This window comes from Phoxinus phoxinus (genome assembly GCF_949152265.1).
Source record: "Phoxinus phoxinus genome assembly, chromosome: 16".
NCBI classification, from domain to species: domain Eukaryota; kingdom Metazoa; phylum Chordata; class Actinopteri; order Cypriniformes; family Leuciscidae; genus Phoxinus; species Phoxinus phoxinus.
Genome location: NC_136891.1, coordinates 29,651,862 through 29,668,939, shown reverse-complemented (window position 1 = coordinate 29,668,939; position 17,078 = coordinate 29,651,862). Strand labels below are relative to the sequence as shown.

The 17,078-nt window shown below is 38.3% G+C and overlaps 1 protein-coding gene across 2 annotated transcripts in view; it reads left to right on the top strand.

Moving 5' to 3' along the window:
- Positions 1 to 10,441: 10,441 nt before the first annotated feature.
- Positions 10,442 to 17,078, top strand: part of epha7 (eph receptor A7) — a 79,876-nt gene continuing 73,239 nt past the window's right edge. For both annotated transcript variants that reach the window (XM_079639167.1, XM_079639168.1), the window contains exons 1-3: positions 10,442 to 10,648; positions 12,057 to 12,121; positions 13,311 to 13,980. In XM_079639167.1, the coding sequence (XP_079495293.1) occupies positions 10,555 to 10,648; positions 12,057 to 12,121; positions 13,311 to 13,980 (829 nt within the window). In that variant the 5' untranslated portion in view covers positions 10,442 to 10,554. The remainder of the gene's footprint in view (positions 10,649 to 12,056; positions 12,122 to 13,310; positions 13,981 to 17,078) is intronic.

Here is a 17,078-nt window from a genome sequence, read left to right as displayed (position 1 = left end):
TCAAGGTCCAGCAGATTATTACTTTGCAGTGCCTGTCATCAGTGACACATTTCTTGAATATTCTCCAACTTTTATCAGAATCAAACTCAAAGGCTGAGCTTTGTACATTTGTGCAATTTGAATGTAATTGTTGGCATGTTCTTAAAATGGTAACATAATAACCATGTGTGCCAGTCCATCACCTGAAGCTCCCGCATCTATGTAAATAGTCAATGTGTGCCTGCATTGCTGCAAGAACAAATATACTCTATTAATAATTTAGCTGCTAAGCATACTGCACTTGCTACATCTTTTATGACTCACCATAACAGACTCTCTTAAGATTATAACAAGTTTGAACGATGTGAGGGTTAACATGAGGTTTCAATAATGTTTTGATATAATGTCTTTCCTCATCTAATATTATACTGTACCAAGTCTGACCTGTCATTTTGAATCAACACACTCCTGCTGAATACATTGTTCAGAGAAACTCAGCAACATTCAGAATTTTTCAATCCTGATTTGAAATATGAATTGAAGTAGCAAAGTCCCACAGGATACTGAATCTGAAATTTAATTAAAGAAGAATTTGATGAAAACAAAATTCATATTATTTTTTTTTAATATAATTTTGAAATACATATTTTTTTAGTATGTACTGTAAGTGATTTCAATGAAATCTTGTTTTTTTTGATGGAAGAATTCTGTTTTCACAAAAATATTAAGCAGAACAACTGTTTTCCCCCCAACATAGGAATGTTTCTTGAGCACCAAATCATCATATTAAAATGATTTCTGAAGGATCATGTGACACTGAAGACTGGAGTAATGATGCTGAAAAGTCAGCTTTGCCATCACAGGAATAAATTACATTTTAAAATATATTCAAATAGAAAACAATTAGTTTAAGTTATAATAATATTTTACAATATTACTGTTTTAATTTTATTTTTGATCAAGTAAATGCAAGTAAATGTGCACAAGAGTCTTTTTCAAAATCATAATCTACAGAAATGCATTTCCATATCCTTAAATTCAAAACTAAATTATTCAGTTTTCTTCCTCAACTCAAATTTAGGAATTAGAGCTCCCTAAACCCACAACACCAGCGCTTCTGAAATGGAAACAAGCGGTTATTTGTGCTCTTCTGTTTGGTTGAACAATTTCTGAGTATATTTTTTGTAGGCATGGACACTTACTGTATGTGGCACAGAGTGGGGTCAGCTCTGCCTATTTGTACACAGCAGTGTGTTTGGAATAAGCTTGGGAAAATGAGCTGCCAGCTAACACGGATGTGACTTTGGAGTCTTCCTGTCAGCATCAGTATGTTATGCCCCACTGTGATGGAAAGTGGGGTGCAGAGAAGAGCAAACAGTGAAAACAACTTGTGAGGTGACAGGAGCAACAAAAACAGGAGGAAGAGTAAAAGAGCACAGCATTTGGAAATGAGAGAGAAAGTGCGAATGAAAGACTGTGAGATGGGGAGGAAGAAAGGGTGAGAGAAAAGTGAAGGAGAAGGACGCAGCGGAAGAGCACACATGAAAGAGAGAGAGTATATTCAGCCGGCAGTCAGCGCTTTCACCTCCTCCTTTACCCTACAAAGAATTAACTGAATCAAAAGATGAAACAAGGCAGAGGAACTGGGATGTACGTGCTCCAATCCCCTCAAAGCTTACATAATCCCTCTTTTCTTTCCCTCAAGGAAATTTTACCTATGCTTAAAGTCAAAAGTCCATGTGGGCGCCTTAATGATGGAGATGACTCCAAACTTTGCTGAGAGCTGCTGGCATCTCATTATGGGTACTCAGACTATCAATAAGGACTAAGGGAGTTCTCCTCCCCTTTCCCTCGCCTTCCTGCCTTCTTATATGTTCATTTTGTAACCAAGATACAACAAGAAAAAATATGTCACTGCTTCCTTTCTACAGTGGTAAGAAGAAAAGCAACAAATAGAATTTTAGCCATGTTGTAACTATGACCGTTTTGTTCAAATGTTTTCTATGAAAAACAATTAATTTAAAAAACAAAACCAATGCAGATTAAACTATACGTAAAGACGGATTACAGACCCTGGCCAATGAGGGCCATTGCCCCAGGGCAAATGACTGCTACGGGCCTCAAGCTTAGATTGGCACAATGTGAAGTTAATGAAGTTGGCACAGTTTGAAATAAACAAAGCCCTTGCAGAGCCTTCTGAACATCTCATGGCAGCTTTGATGCTCTATTAGTTGTAGTACATTGTCGTCTCTTTTTTCTGTTTTGTAAATTTGAGAATGCTGATTTAGATATTGCGATATATAATTTCTTGTTCTTTGGATATTACATCTTGCACCCAGAGGGGTGCCCCAAAACCTCAGCACCACAAAAGCTTTGAACATACACTCAATATTCTGATGAAATTACCATTTAAATACAGAAATACAATATATTACAGTTTAGTTATACTATACATTAAGCCCTGCAAAACAGAAAGGAAGATACCAACAATGTTTATGGGGGAAAAGTTAATAAATTAGTACTAGGCAAACTTAATCATAATACATTTTTATAATACAATGGAATTGTGAAATAGTATATTAATAAATGTAGATAGGGAGTGGAAGTTTGAATTGCAAGTTTATTAGTGCCTGTCCTCCTTACTGACGCAAAAATGACATGCAATCTCAAGACACGCCACAAATCGACATTTTTACGGTTATATGTCTCATATAATTGCCATAACTGCCAGTGGGATCCATATAATGACTATAAATTGTCTTTTTTTTCTTCCAGCTGAACATTCAACTGACGGTGCTTCTCAGGCGAACTGACATCTCAAGGTTTGTATATCATCATGCCTTTATGATTTGTCATCACCACAGCACTAGTGTTAAATTCAGTATGAGCTCCAATCACCTGTGTGCCAATGTACACAAAGTCAGCTCACTCGGCAGCCATCTTAGTAAAAGCCCTGAGCAGCATTTCCAGTCAGGTATGTAGTCTCCTATCTGAATGAAGAAAGACTGAAATCTTCAAACCTGTTTGTCAATGCTAACTTACTTCAGATTGGCTCTTAACTATGCCTATAGCCTTCATATTGAGTGTTTCGACTTCTCCCATATTATTATTTTTATATGAGTGAAACGTCTCCAACTATTACTCTAGATACGACCAAAGCAATGCATTGATGAGCCAACGCGAAAATAACATCAGTCTTGAAAACCTGGATTGCTGGGAACCAATTTTGTTTGCTTTCATCACCACAGATGCTTGAGTGCATGTCATTAAATTATGTTTGTGTGTGTATGTGTGTTCAATGACTTTCACTAAAGTGAGCTCATTTGGGCCTGTGTTTTATGTCATTAGCCTCCTGATTGAACAATAATTGCTGAAGGTTTCTGGATCACTATTGGTTGTGCTTTTGTGAAATTAAAAATCAATATGCTCCATATTTGTTATACGCCTCAAGGACAGCAAATTCACACCTATATTTTCCCGCTCAGTCTGATAATGACAGCTGTTGTTATTGCATGATTTGAAGTTATTATGTTCATACATAATAGATTTAGATAATAATTGTAGTCATAAAGTGAAACATATTGTGCTATTTTGTTAGTCACGGGGGAGATTATACAAAGCCTTTAACTTAGTCTTATCATGCAGCATATTTGCACATACAAATGAACATTAATTCCAAAGGGAGTGATGCCTGGATAACACACGCATGCGGATGGCAGCATAGCGAGGTGATGCAACGTGGCTGGTGGGTCACGGATCAGCAAATTGAGTACCGTCAGCATTTAAGGGCTGCCTGAGGCAGCTGGGGTAACACTGAAATTATACACCTTTCTGCTAGCCATCCTTCACATTCAAACAGGGGCCACCGTCTAATATTTCACACCATGGAAAACCCACACGGGCTGTTTTCTCTCTCTCTTTCTCTCACGGCTGGTTGATTTATAAGAGTCGGCTGAGTAATGTTAGACCGTTGCTACATTTGGTCCATGCCTGTCTGCTGTACCTGGGCAGGAGGTTTATTTGAAAGGTGAGCTAAGAGCCATATATTTTTTTGGCAGAACAGCTGCGCCATGTTAAAGATCTGAAGAACATCAATTGAAGATTGAATTGATGCAAATGGACCTTTGTGACAACATTTAATTGTGTAATTCACGCTAATGTAACTTCAACAGTTGTGATGCTATTTTGATGCTTAAAAAAACATAATACATCACCTTTTTGAAACGTGTTGTCATGGAGTGGTTTACCATTCTAAGGGAATAAAACATAAGCGTTAAACTACAGTCTTCATTGGTCTGTCTGAGTATACATAACAAAATGCGTACCGGTAGTCAAGTTTTTGAAGGATGAAATAAATTCACGCACACAATGCAGAGGCCAACTGTAGTCCAATTTGCATGCGTACATGCTGGACGATGTCGAGATGCAATCACATTATCTAGGTCTGGTAGTGTATACCACTGTAAATTTACTTATATTTGCATTAATAACAAAACAATGCTGTTATGTTATGTTTAGTTGGGGGGCATTATATAGCTGTAAATATGTAATAATGTTTACATTTTAGATGTTATCTATATATCCATATTTTGCATTTGAGTATCAATCCAAATGTAAAAAAAAAAGTATGTTTTTGTTCCTGTAAATGTTAATAGCCACATATAAACAATAAGACCAGGTAGGATATGCTTTGCAAAAAACAGACTGTTATCATTTCTTTTGGACTATTGGACATTTTAAAGAAAACTAATTATTGCAACTGAAATTGAACTTTCAGAGTTCATGTAAACATGCAGATACATCAAAGTCCCTTTCAAGGAAAGTCAGTTCACGCGGCAGCCATATTTGCAACGCATCTGGCCAGCTATTTTTGGCATGTAAGACCAACTCCTACTTGAATGCCGAAATCTCCAAAACTGCTTGCCAAACTCACATTACATGAAATTTCAAATGATCAATATAATCTGACATGAACTGTCCCATAAATGGCATTTCGTACACTCAACTAGAGTTAAGAAAGTGTATTTTTTAGGTTGGTCCAGCCAATATGGATGTACAGTCCCAAACGCGTCTCAGGACACTGATGGCTCTTTTACTTAGAAGGCAGGATTTATTCCGCCATATTGTGCGTTGCACTTTCTCCCATTCAGAGTAATATGAATGGACCGTCTCGGTACATAATACAGTCTTTGGCTACATTCTTCCTTTAGCATCAGCGCTAGGTGTTACCTTTAACCTAAAAGGAATGTGTGTAGATCTACATGGAGTGATATATGAGAAAGAGGTCTCATATCTGATCAACTGTAAATCACTCAGGCAATTTTACTTTTCATTCCTCGCTTTCATCTCCATCGATCGTGAAGGGAGCGAGACAAGACACATGGGTGGGAGTAAAGTCTTTTTGTACAGTCACCTTGATGAAAGTCCAGATTTCTGTTAGTGATTTTGAAAGCCTGAGCACTATTCATCTCCAGATGTGCGTGTCAGGCGCCTCCACACTTGCGTTTCAAGATGTGATTTGTCTGTTTATCCTGGGACTAAGTGGTAACGTAGCTCGCTAAGCTTGTAGAATGACATGAAAGGCCAAAACAGACATCATCAAATGGCCATAACCCTGCTTAGGTCTACATGCTGGGCTAGCGTAGCAAGCTAGTGAGACTAACTCCATGCGGCCATCTGGATGTCTTCATCTGTCAACTACAAAATCGGTGTACAACTACACAAGTGTCCCTGTAGTCCGTACAGACCAGGAAACTGACACATAGGGAAATAGAGATAGTCATGTTGTTGACATGATAATCATGAGAGCGGTGCCTGTGGAATTATATAACTCAGACTGATTTTTTTTCTCTTCGTTTTTAATCTTTTCATAAACACGTATTTCATTTCAGGGTAAACTGAACAGCTCCCCATAAAGAGCTTATTTAAAGACAGTTATACATAGCACTTATACATAACTGTGACGTGAATCCACAGCAACGCTGAGGCAGGACATGAGTCTTAGAGTCATCTAGGGAAGCTTCGTCTGACAAACATAAGTATTTAAAGTCAAATAGAGTATGTTTTACTTTCTAAATGACAGATATCCTCCCCATGTCGTATAAAAACTGTAGATTTCACTCTTTCACACACATTTAGAGTAGAATACAAGCTGTGGTTAAAAGCTTAAATCGGGTTTGTTTGACTAATAATAATGCTCACATAAGAGACATGAGCAGGCTTTGGTTCTTCACTTTAATGAGCGCAGATCAATCAATGCATGGAGTTTATTGCCGCCTCTGGTGACAGACTCGCATAGCTCAAGGTTCAGGCAGTCCCTCTTCTGTCTCTGATTTGTACTGCATGGCGACTGTTGCTCTGTACATAATTCAATTATAGATAAAAAGAGCTTTGTTTTTCATGTTACTCTGACAATTAGTGGAGTTAAACAGCCTTGCTGTCTAAACTGACAGATCACTGCAACATGCTTTCACCGACACAAATGAGGTGTCTTTGTCTTTCCTCTAGACAAACACGAGTGGGAGTGACCTGCCACAATAGACGTTTGAAATTGATGCACATGTTAAGTTTCATTAATTGTTGTTTTTGAAAAGGGTAAAATGAGATATGAATAAATCCCTCCAGTTCACTTCTGCCTGAGAAGTAATGGCTGCTTTTTGAAAATGTGTTCAGTCTAAAGGGCAAACCATAATTGCAAAAGTTGGTAGGCCATTTGTGGTTGTAAGCTCAAAAAAATCTCACAACTTATAATTGATTTATTTACACTATTTTCTTGTATTAATTTATATATGAATGAGTATAAAATAAATACATTTAGACGTATATATATTTTTTATATACAAATATTTCATCATGAGTGTTCAACTTTGGATTGAGCAAGATTTTATGTTTTTGGAAGAAGTCTCTTATGCTCAAGGCTGCATTTATTTAATCAAAAATATAATAATGGCAAAAATAATCATTATGCAATTTAGAACATGTCTTACAACACATAACCAGTACATGTCTAGATATGTTATTACACCAACACACAGCGTCAGGTAAACGTTAGTCAGCCCGCAACAATTCCTGAGTAATATTGAACACTCCCAATTTTGTCTGGGACGTTATATTACTAACCTATAAAAAGTAGTGAAACTTGCCCACGGTGCTCAAGCCCAGCCGTCCACCAGGCTTTCAGTCCCTCTGGATATTAAATCTGTGGGTGGTTTTTCCTTCAAGCCCTCAAAGAATCCAGACAGCCCGGCTGTGCTCCACCCAGCCTCAGCGAAGGGATCAGGACGACAGCCTGCTGCTCTGAAGGTGTTCCACTCCAACAAGCTTGGGTGTAAGTGGAAAATATATATATTAGTATTTAATAGTAATTTTGGCCTTGCCCTCTATTCATTTCAGCTCTTTTTTTTTTAGATAGACTTGAGAAAGTATGAAAAAAAACCAAGCAGTCCTGGAGGAAAATAACATCAGAATAGAACAGCATGTTATTGCCTGCTGATGAAGAGATCTACTCACTATGTGCTGTGAAGCATGCCGCAAATAACTGCCAAAAAGATAAGACATAATAAGAACACCTTGAACAAGTCATGTCCTAGTTTTTTCCATGCCTTCTTTGTTGGTTACTAGCACTTGTGTGTAGGCAGACATTTATAAATGTGGTCAATTCGCTCACTTGAAGTGGTATCCCCTGAGTGTTTGCCACATTTTTTTCGGGGGGAAAAACTATTGTTTTTAAGTCCAAAATAAACATTTGTATGACCTCTAGCGCAGGATCACCACTTCAACAAACTAGCTAATTTCTAAAATATTGCTTTAGTAGTCTAGTACACTTCACTCAACTTCTGCCATTTAATTTCAAATGAATTTGGGTAAAATGACAATAACGGTTAGTGTTTTTACTGAAGGATGGTAATTCTACTCAGGGAAGACACACTAAAGACCTACTCAGAATGAAGTATCCTCTAAAATGATTAGCTTTTTGTGAGGGCTCAGCTTAGAGCTCAATGTGGAGTCAGGTATAACGTCGCTTACACAAACTGTCATCTCCACATGACTACTATAGTATAATCCCAATTCAAACAAAGGAATTCAATTAACTGATGCCATGGCAACATTAAGCTGATGAGGACTCACTAATGTGGCTGCTAAATGTGTATTCTGAGTTTCAATATGAAGATTTGGGGATTCTTTTTTTTTTTCAAGAGTTACCAAGAAGAAATCTGCAATTATTATGTTAACAACCACAAGAGGAAACCTGGAAAGCCTGGCACTATCACACGAGACCCAGCTGAATGAGAATATTAATGAACATTTTGTTGATTATAAATATTCAAACATGAATTCATACATGCTTACATGGCTGTGTTTGGTCCAGCTCAGACAGTGATATTCATATGTGCAAAGCAAATACTGAATATCTTGCCATTTTCACACTTATGCCAGTTGATCAGAAACTAGTTTAAGATATTGACTACGGTACTAAAATATGTCCAAAACATTACTTTTACATTGAAGCTAGTTTAATACACCAAAATGGAAATATGCAAACCAGGTGCGTGCATCAAGGGTAAAGAGGATTAGAAATAATTTGCATAATAAACAGGCCAAACAACAAAAAACAAATAAGAAAAGAGGTAAATAAACCTTGAAATGAGTCCTTGTCTACCTCCATCCATTTGTGATGCACAGAGTTTATTAATCAATATTTATGGTGCATAATTACAGTTGTTTTACTCATTCTAGGAAATGGAGATTCATAAGTGACCTGTAACAAATGCATTATACGTTTGTGGGGTAATGAGGTCCCTTTCATGCTTTCATTTATCAGTGATTTGGCAAGTCATCTGAGCAGCAGGAAATTAACTTTACACTTTTTAATTGTGTTTTGTGTTTATCTCAATTCATTGGCGCCGCTTAAAACCCCAGCAGCTCAATCTTCTAACGTTTCTTGAGCAGTAACGCATATAATGAATCGATGCATCCACACCCATTGCCCAGAAGCAGCAGGGCACTTTCCTCATTAGGTGACCTTCTAAAATACACAGCAGTCAATGTTTATCTGTGTTTGTCTGTCTCTGTCTTTATACCTACACAACAGACTTTCTGCCCTTCACTAGTCAGTCAACAAGGGCTTCTGCCTTATATAACAATTTAATATTTTTCAACGAAATAACTTGTGAAAAATCCTTGTTGTCTATCAATCCCAAGTGTCATGGGATATGGAGGACCAAACCTGCAGAAATTAAAAATAAATAGATTAATGTGAACACAATATCATTCAATTCAATAATCAAATAGGCTATTCCATAAAACAAATATAACTGATTGTATGTTAATTTCCCCCCCTTTATTTATCATTGCCCCTATATTTATTTTTATTTTTAACTTTATTGTTACATTATTTGCTTTTAATTTCTGCAGGCATGGGACTCCATAATGGAATACACAGATATGTAAAACAAGTTTAAGATTGTGCTAAATTTGCAAAAGTGTTCATTATGTTTAACTTAATATTTGTCCCTTTGGAGTACATGTGTACAAAAGGCACGGTTGTTGTGAATTGCCAACTAAAGATACATTCTTAATAGTTCTAGAGTCCTAGAATAGTTCTTAATATCTCTATAGTGTCTAGAGATACAAGCAAACATAAAAGCAAATATAATCTACAGGTGCACAAATAGACTATTCTAAAAATCTGGAAAAATGTCACTATTTACTGGAAAATTGAACAGATAGATAGATAGATAGATAGATAGATAGATAGATAGATAGATAGATAGATAGATAGATAGATAGATAGATAGATAGATAGATAGATAGATAGATAGATATTGTAACTCACACAGAATTATGGCCGATTATTGACAACATAATGTTTTGACATTGCTATGAGTAGACAATGCTTTTCAAAAACAGCTCTCAGACAAGACAGCCACCATGATGAGATTTGTTAAGGGATTACCTGCTTATGATGTAATGCTCTTCAATGACTTGGGAAAAATATAAACGTTTCCTCTGATGTCGTGACATGCTTTGAGTGCCCTACCCAAGGTTCAAGTCTTATCTTGATAGAGTAGGATTCTGAGCAGTGAAATTTCTCTCACTTTCTCTCTCTATCAAGGTTTGTTTTGATATAGGCCTATACTGTACTTATTACTTTTCCTTTAAAAACAGCGTTTAAAGTATTAGCTTCAAGTAGCCTACAGCATTTCAAATCGAACATTATCATATTAAAATGTTCTTCTTAATGTAACAACGACTTACATTGCCCGACTCATCTTAAAGTTTGTGAATGCACTCTAGTCTGTTTTAGACTAAAATTGAGGATCCGCCTTCGCTGTAAAGTGATTCGTCCGCGGGTTTACACCGAAAGCCTTTCGCGCGCCTAAGGTGGGTGTACTCTCTGTCAGTCAAAGTGAGTGACACGCTGAATGTTCTAAGCCCCGCCCCCCAGCTGCCGATGCTATTTGAGTGAGAGACGGCTGGTTTATTCACCCAGAGCTGGTGCTGGAGCGTCGTCAATGGGAAGGGAACGCCGCGTTGGAAAAAGCGCACACTGTTTAGCCAACTTTCAATTGCACCATGGTTTGCACCTCAGTTTCGTGTTTGTGGACTATATTTTGCCTTCATTTATGTTTTTATGTGAACACTGGAATAGCACAGAACACAAGAGAGGGTGAGTGCTAAAGTTTCCTTTATTGCATCCTGACAGTGCGAGCGCGAGCACCGAGCAAACCAGCAGTTACAACAGATACAGTATCGACAGTCTGACAGACAACAGTTTTATTTTATCACACATTAGACAACGATATACGCTTGACTGTGTCTGATATCATGAGTATTTATTTCCTTGACGCACAGACTTTCGCTATTTCAGACACGAAGACGTGTAATTTACAACTGCACATCGCAACTTGACATAAAAACATGATAGACAAATTATACTTAGCCTATCTGGTTAAGGTTAAATCTCACAGCTCTGTATCGCTTGGTTATCACGGTCTCATTTCATCGGGAAACACTATGTGCTTTCCATTTAGGCTACTGCAAACAAAAGCGATAACAAACTTGAAAAGATCTGCTTGATGTGCCTTAATGTTAACCAACCGGGCGGCATACAGTTAATTCTGCAACTGGACTGCAACATATAGCCTACCACGTTATTATTTTAAAACACTCATGGGATCATCTTCAGTTAAAGTAAAGGAATTGTCTGAGATGAAAACCTCCTGCAATCATCAAGTAATCGAACTGCTTCTGTATTACCAAGTTATCGAGTAGGCAGATTTAGCAGGTTTCTAGCATACATGTCTGTACTGCAAATAAGTAGGCTATACATCATCATCGACTATATTACATATAGCATAAGCCGAAGGTATCCTGGCTCCTTACCGAAATATGAAATTAAAGGATCATTCAATAGATATAGGCTATACATACGTCCATTTGAGCTTATGGCTGTTTGCTGTAGTTCAATTAGATATGTATTGATTACTCAACATAGCTACTCAGTGACGAATTTAGGCTGCTTATTAAATTAAATTATATATTTTTTTATTAAGGTTCTGATCTCACCTAATGCCCGTTTGAGAGTTTTAATGCCAATATTTCATTGGATTAATTAATTATTTTATTATTTAATCAGATTTATTTAATCATATGATCACACAAAACACAGACATCACCTCAATTAAATTAATTTAAATAACAAAATAGCGGCTAAATGCGACGCGTTCTTAACCCTGCGCGCGCGTATCCGCGTAATCTCCTCAACGGTTCAAACGAAGGAACTTTACCGATTTCTGTATCGCACACCAAGAGAGAAAGCGTGTCCGTCGGTTATATTGACACACGAACAGGTGTCGCACAGGTTTCAGAGATGTAAGGTGCTTATTGTCGTAAATCTCCACCGCTGTCTGCTGAAAATGGGTCAAACTCGCGCACTCTCTCACTTTTAGTCTGTCTCTCCGCTCTATCGCGATGTAAAATGCTTCTGGAATATGCGCGAGATGTGTGCCAAACATTTATCACAATTAAAGATGCATTATTGTAGCCTAAGTGTGCGCTTTATGTGTTGTCGGCAGTGATCCTGCTGGATTCAAAGGCGCAGCAGACAGAGCTGGAATGGATATCGTCTCCTCCAAGCGGGGTAAGGAAACTTTACAAGTTTGTCTTTACACACAAACATTTATGATTTTCACCTCTGTAATGCGCTTACTGCTTGTAGTATTTTAAGTGCAACTTAGAATTATGTGGTGTGTGTTTTTTTTTCTATTGTGCAGTCTTTGCACCACATCACAATGTTTCTAAAACGCTAAACAATGGTAATTTGGTTTTACTTTATATGAAGGTGGTTTTGTTACTTTTAAAAGTTGTTTGTCGTTGTTGATCCTCAACTAGTTTATAAAGGTTTAAGGAAGGCGTGTAAAATGCAAACGCATTTGTTTTTAGAGTCGTGCAACTAAGGCCAACTAAGTGATCTTTTGCTGAACTTTGTAAATTAACTTGTTATATTCTTTATTTGTTTGTGTTTTGAAAAGCCTTTTAGGTTTTGAACAATTGATTTGAACACAAAATCATCCTGGAAACTAAACTAAATAAGTAACAGCAATTTAAACGTTTAGGATTCAGATTTTATCAGATTGTTTATCATGTGGTTTGATTGCAATATATCTTATTTAGAGTTTAAAAAATTACAGCATTGTAATTTGTTAGTTTTAGTTAAACCAAATAGTGAAAGAAACACAGCCAACAAGTGTCCAGCGTACATGGAATTTAAGCCTTCCAGGTGGAAGTTGTTCAAGAGAAACCCAGAAAATTAGTCGGGTTGAGTCATATATTTAGTCATTTTTAAAAATGAAAACCAATTTATTTTTGACAGTAACACAAGAAGCACAACGTTCGGATACTTGACGGAACTTATAGTGTTTTTTTTTTTTACCACTATTATTCTAAAATGTGAAAACATTTTAAATGGTAGTATACATTATTACTATTGTATGCATTTGTAAATTATTAAAAAATACATTTTAAATCATTCTAATGTGCTTATTAGTGTTTGCATTGATTGACTGATACCAACAATTGTCAATAATTGCTAAGTATTTTAGATTAATGCAATACAGATATTTTAAATTCTCAATTTATGCAAAGGATAAAAAACAAAAAAACAAGCACCTGTCTGCAGATGAATTCATGCAAATCATTTTATATCAAGGAGTTGTGCATTTGTGAGGCCAGTTTTAACACGCTGAAACGTTCTCCCTTGAGGTTATTCCTGAGCATTTTAGTACAGCTCACAGTATAATGATGATTAACTGCGTTTTCCTTTTTCTCAGTGGGAAGAGATCAGCGGCTTGGATGAAAACTACACACCCATTCGCACATATCAGGTCTGCCAGGTCATGGAGCCAAATCAGAACAATTGGCTACGGACTAACTGGATTGAGAAGGGCGATGCCCAGAGGATTTTTGTGGAGCTGAAGTTTACCTTGAGGGATTGTAACAGCCTTCCAGGGGTGGTTGGCTCTTGCAAGGAGACGTTCAACTTGTACTACCAGGAAACCGACGTGGAGGTGGGCAGGAATATAAGGGAGAGTCAGTATGTGAAAATTGACACTATAGCTGCGGACGAGAGTTTCACTCAGGGTGACCTGGGGGAAAGAAAGATGAAGCTCAACACGGAGGTGCGTATAATCGGGCCCCTCTCCCGCCGAGGCTTCTACCTGGCCTTCCAGGATGTAGGTGCCTGCATCGCTTTGGTCTCCGTCAAAGTGTATTACAAGAAGTGTTGGTCGATTATTGAGAACCTGGCCACGTTCCCAGATACGGTGACGGGGTCAGAGTTTTCGTCGCTGGTGGAAGTGGAGGGTATGTGCGTCAACGACGCAGAGGAGGAGGCCGACAACTCTCCCAAAATGCACTGCAGCGCAGAAGGAGAATGGCTGGTTCCCATTGGGAAATGTATATGCAAAGCTGGATTTCACCAGAAGGGAGATGCGTGTGAACGTGAGTACTTTATTTTCATTTGCACACATCTGTTGGCATGCTCTAGAGTGACACTGGTTAACCTTGCATGCAACAGAAGAGAGGACAATGGAGCAATTAATAAGTTATTATTATGCGCAAGACTTGCTTATGTGTCCATTTACCAAGACAATCCTTGTTCTAATTGGTTGCCTGAGCGCCGAGCATAGAATTATCCCAATGTGAGGTAATTCATCCGAATTACAGTAAAGCCATGCAATAACAAAACAAAACATGCTGAAAAAGAAGAACGATTAATAATAAAAAAATAGGACAGAAAAAAAAAGAACAAGCTTATTGGGCAGAGATAATAATGATGGATTAAATGTGGGTGCAAAATCCTTGGAACAATAATTGGAATCCCTGTTAGTAGTTTGATTTGTGGGCTCTTAATTTATAGCCTTATGCACATTGACACTGGAATTAAATGATAACTAGCACTCCAGCTTAGCTCTCAGAAACAGCCATGCTCCCTTTCTTCGTCTCTTTTCTTCTCTTTCCATTTGGCACCGAGCCAAACCAATCGCTCGCAAATGACACCGCGTCCGGAGGAGGTTCAGCCCTGACGCCGGGTCCTTCTCCGGACCTCTGAAATGACCCTGACAGAAAGAGAAAATAAACAGCGGAGACCTGGGGTTATTTAAGAAGTGTCCCAACAGGAAACACAATTACAGTTGCCTCTGGTATACTCTGCAATTAAGACTAAAACAGTCCCAGTGCCATCACTGTCACTAATGGTGCTAAGCGTTGTTTTTTTGGCAGTCACATGACACATGATTAGGATCTGCGGGAGAGGAACTCTTGGTTTTGTGTGGTTTAAGTGGCCGTCCAGCCTTTTTTCTGCCAATCTGGGTCACCTCCTCCACCTATAGATTATCAAGTGTGCAGACCAGTAATGATTAATCAGATATCTCCGGAAGGCTTGGATAGCTTTTATGCGGTGCACATACACGTCTACATCATTAAGTTATCACGTAAAGGGTGCTTCAGAACACTATTATGTTATCAAAAGCTAAAATGGGCAAGGCTGTTTCACGCTGAGAGGTTGCTGCAAAGCTGAAAGCTATTTCAAAAGCCAGAAAGGGAGCAAAGGAGAAAGTTGATGGTGCTTCTATGTAATATGGGCTATTTGGCACACATTAAGCATAATAAAAGGATGCCTTTTATGTCTTTTTTTACAATTCCACCCTTTTTAACCTATTAAACATTCAGGAATTTTTACTCACTCAAAGCAAAAAAAAAGAAATTAAATAAAAAATTAAATAGCGAAGCAACGTCGAACTCTCAGAAAATCTCGATTGCTTTTCCTGTGAATGAATCGCTGTTCACGAAGCCATCTTGCATTCCTCAAAAACAATGTCGCGTGTTTTTCTCAGAGCTGGCGACAAACAAACCCTGTCACCCATTTAGATTCCTGCCCCCTTCCATTGTCACTTTATGAGTTGTGCGTCGCTCCTGGCATGAGTGGCTGTGATATTACCACTGTAGTTAATCTAAATAAAATGAGCATGAGACTGCCGCATCAGCACTTCCTCTTAGCGATCTTCCCGATATTAAATTGCCTGTTCAGAGTTCCCCCCCGAGCAGCAACCAGACTGAAAAATACTGGTGTGTTTTCCCCCTCTGTCAGGGAAACCATAATGCAGTGCACGGTATCTGGGGCTGAAGGCCTGTGAGTGACAGGGGTCTTTTTAATATGGGAGGACTGATCTTTCCAGGAGTATACAGCTCATGTTGCAACTCTCTCTTTTTCTTTATCTTCTCTTTCTCTTCCTCCCCTCAGGGGCTCGACCAAGGCACTGTGACCCTGAAGCTTTCGAAAGCTCCTGTTTTTACACCATCTCACAGTGTTCTGTTATAAAATCCACACTATTTATATAAGAACAAGCACACAAGCAGACGCTCATGCATACGGAACAAAGTCTAAAATGTCTTGCATTAAAAATTGAGTGGGGAAACTTAAGGAGGGCCATGAAAATGCATGTTTTGACCATCTCATTCATCAGATGCCTGATGGAGGATTGTGTGTCTTTCATTTCTTCCTCCTTTCCCCCCTCTTCCTCTAAACAGGCGTTCGCACAGGACACACATCCGTTGGCACAGTATTTTAATTGCTTTTCTACATACTTGCGCTAGGCGGATGACTTTAGCTGTTGGGACGTGTTTGAGATGCCACTAACTTATAAAATGTCTAACTCTAAAACCGTCCTTTGATAGGAATAGTTAACACACACAAAATGGTCAAATAATTGATGTTGTTTCTTTCTTCTCTGGAACATAAAATAAGTTATTTGTTTAAATACACAATGAAAGTGAATGGGCTCCAATGTTGTTTTGGACCATATTGACTTCTATTTTACCGCCAAAAACCTTCAAAATATCATCTCCCAGAATAAAAAGTCATACATTGTCAAATAATTTCATGGCACAGTCTCAATGCAAGGCTTCACTCCTTCCTGCTTTTCTAGAGATCTGCTCAATGCAGTTACAAGAATCAGTGTTATGGGTGTTGGGGAAAAAAAGGAATCTGAAGTGTTCAGGAGCATGCCAGAGTTTATTTGCATAGAGCTCAAGTAAAAATAGCGGCTATTCATTTGCGAAGCTCTGTTCAACAGTGTCTACTCAGAGAAAATGGAGACACTAAGTCCTTTGGAGGCAAGAAAAAGGAGTCCTTGTAGACAGACATTGATCTCTTTGTTTCCGTTAAGCTTTTGCGAACAATCCGTGGAATGTATGTTGCTCAATCACATCACATTAATAATTGTATCTTGTCTAACGAAATGCCTAATATTAACCGATAGCTGACCCGCTCTTCCAGTTTGCGCTATTTACAAGGCAAGCCTCTGTTTATTATTCTAAGGGGGAAAACAAGCTAGCGTTGGCTAACATGCTACCAGGAGGAGGTACTGGCAACGGCAGGCGCTGACACCATCCATCTCCCAGATGTCAAATAGTTGGACAGAAGTTAGTCAAAGCCTGATGGATTGCCAGAACACAGAAGGAGGGCAATAGCTGTGGAGACTAGCTGCAGAAGTAGCCGAGGTGGAGGGACGCAAGAGCAAGACCCAGGCCCAGTGAAG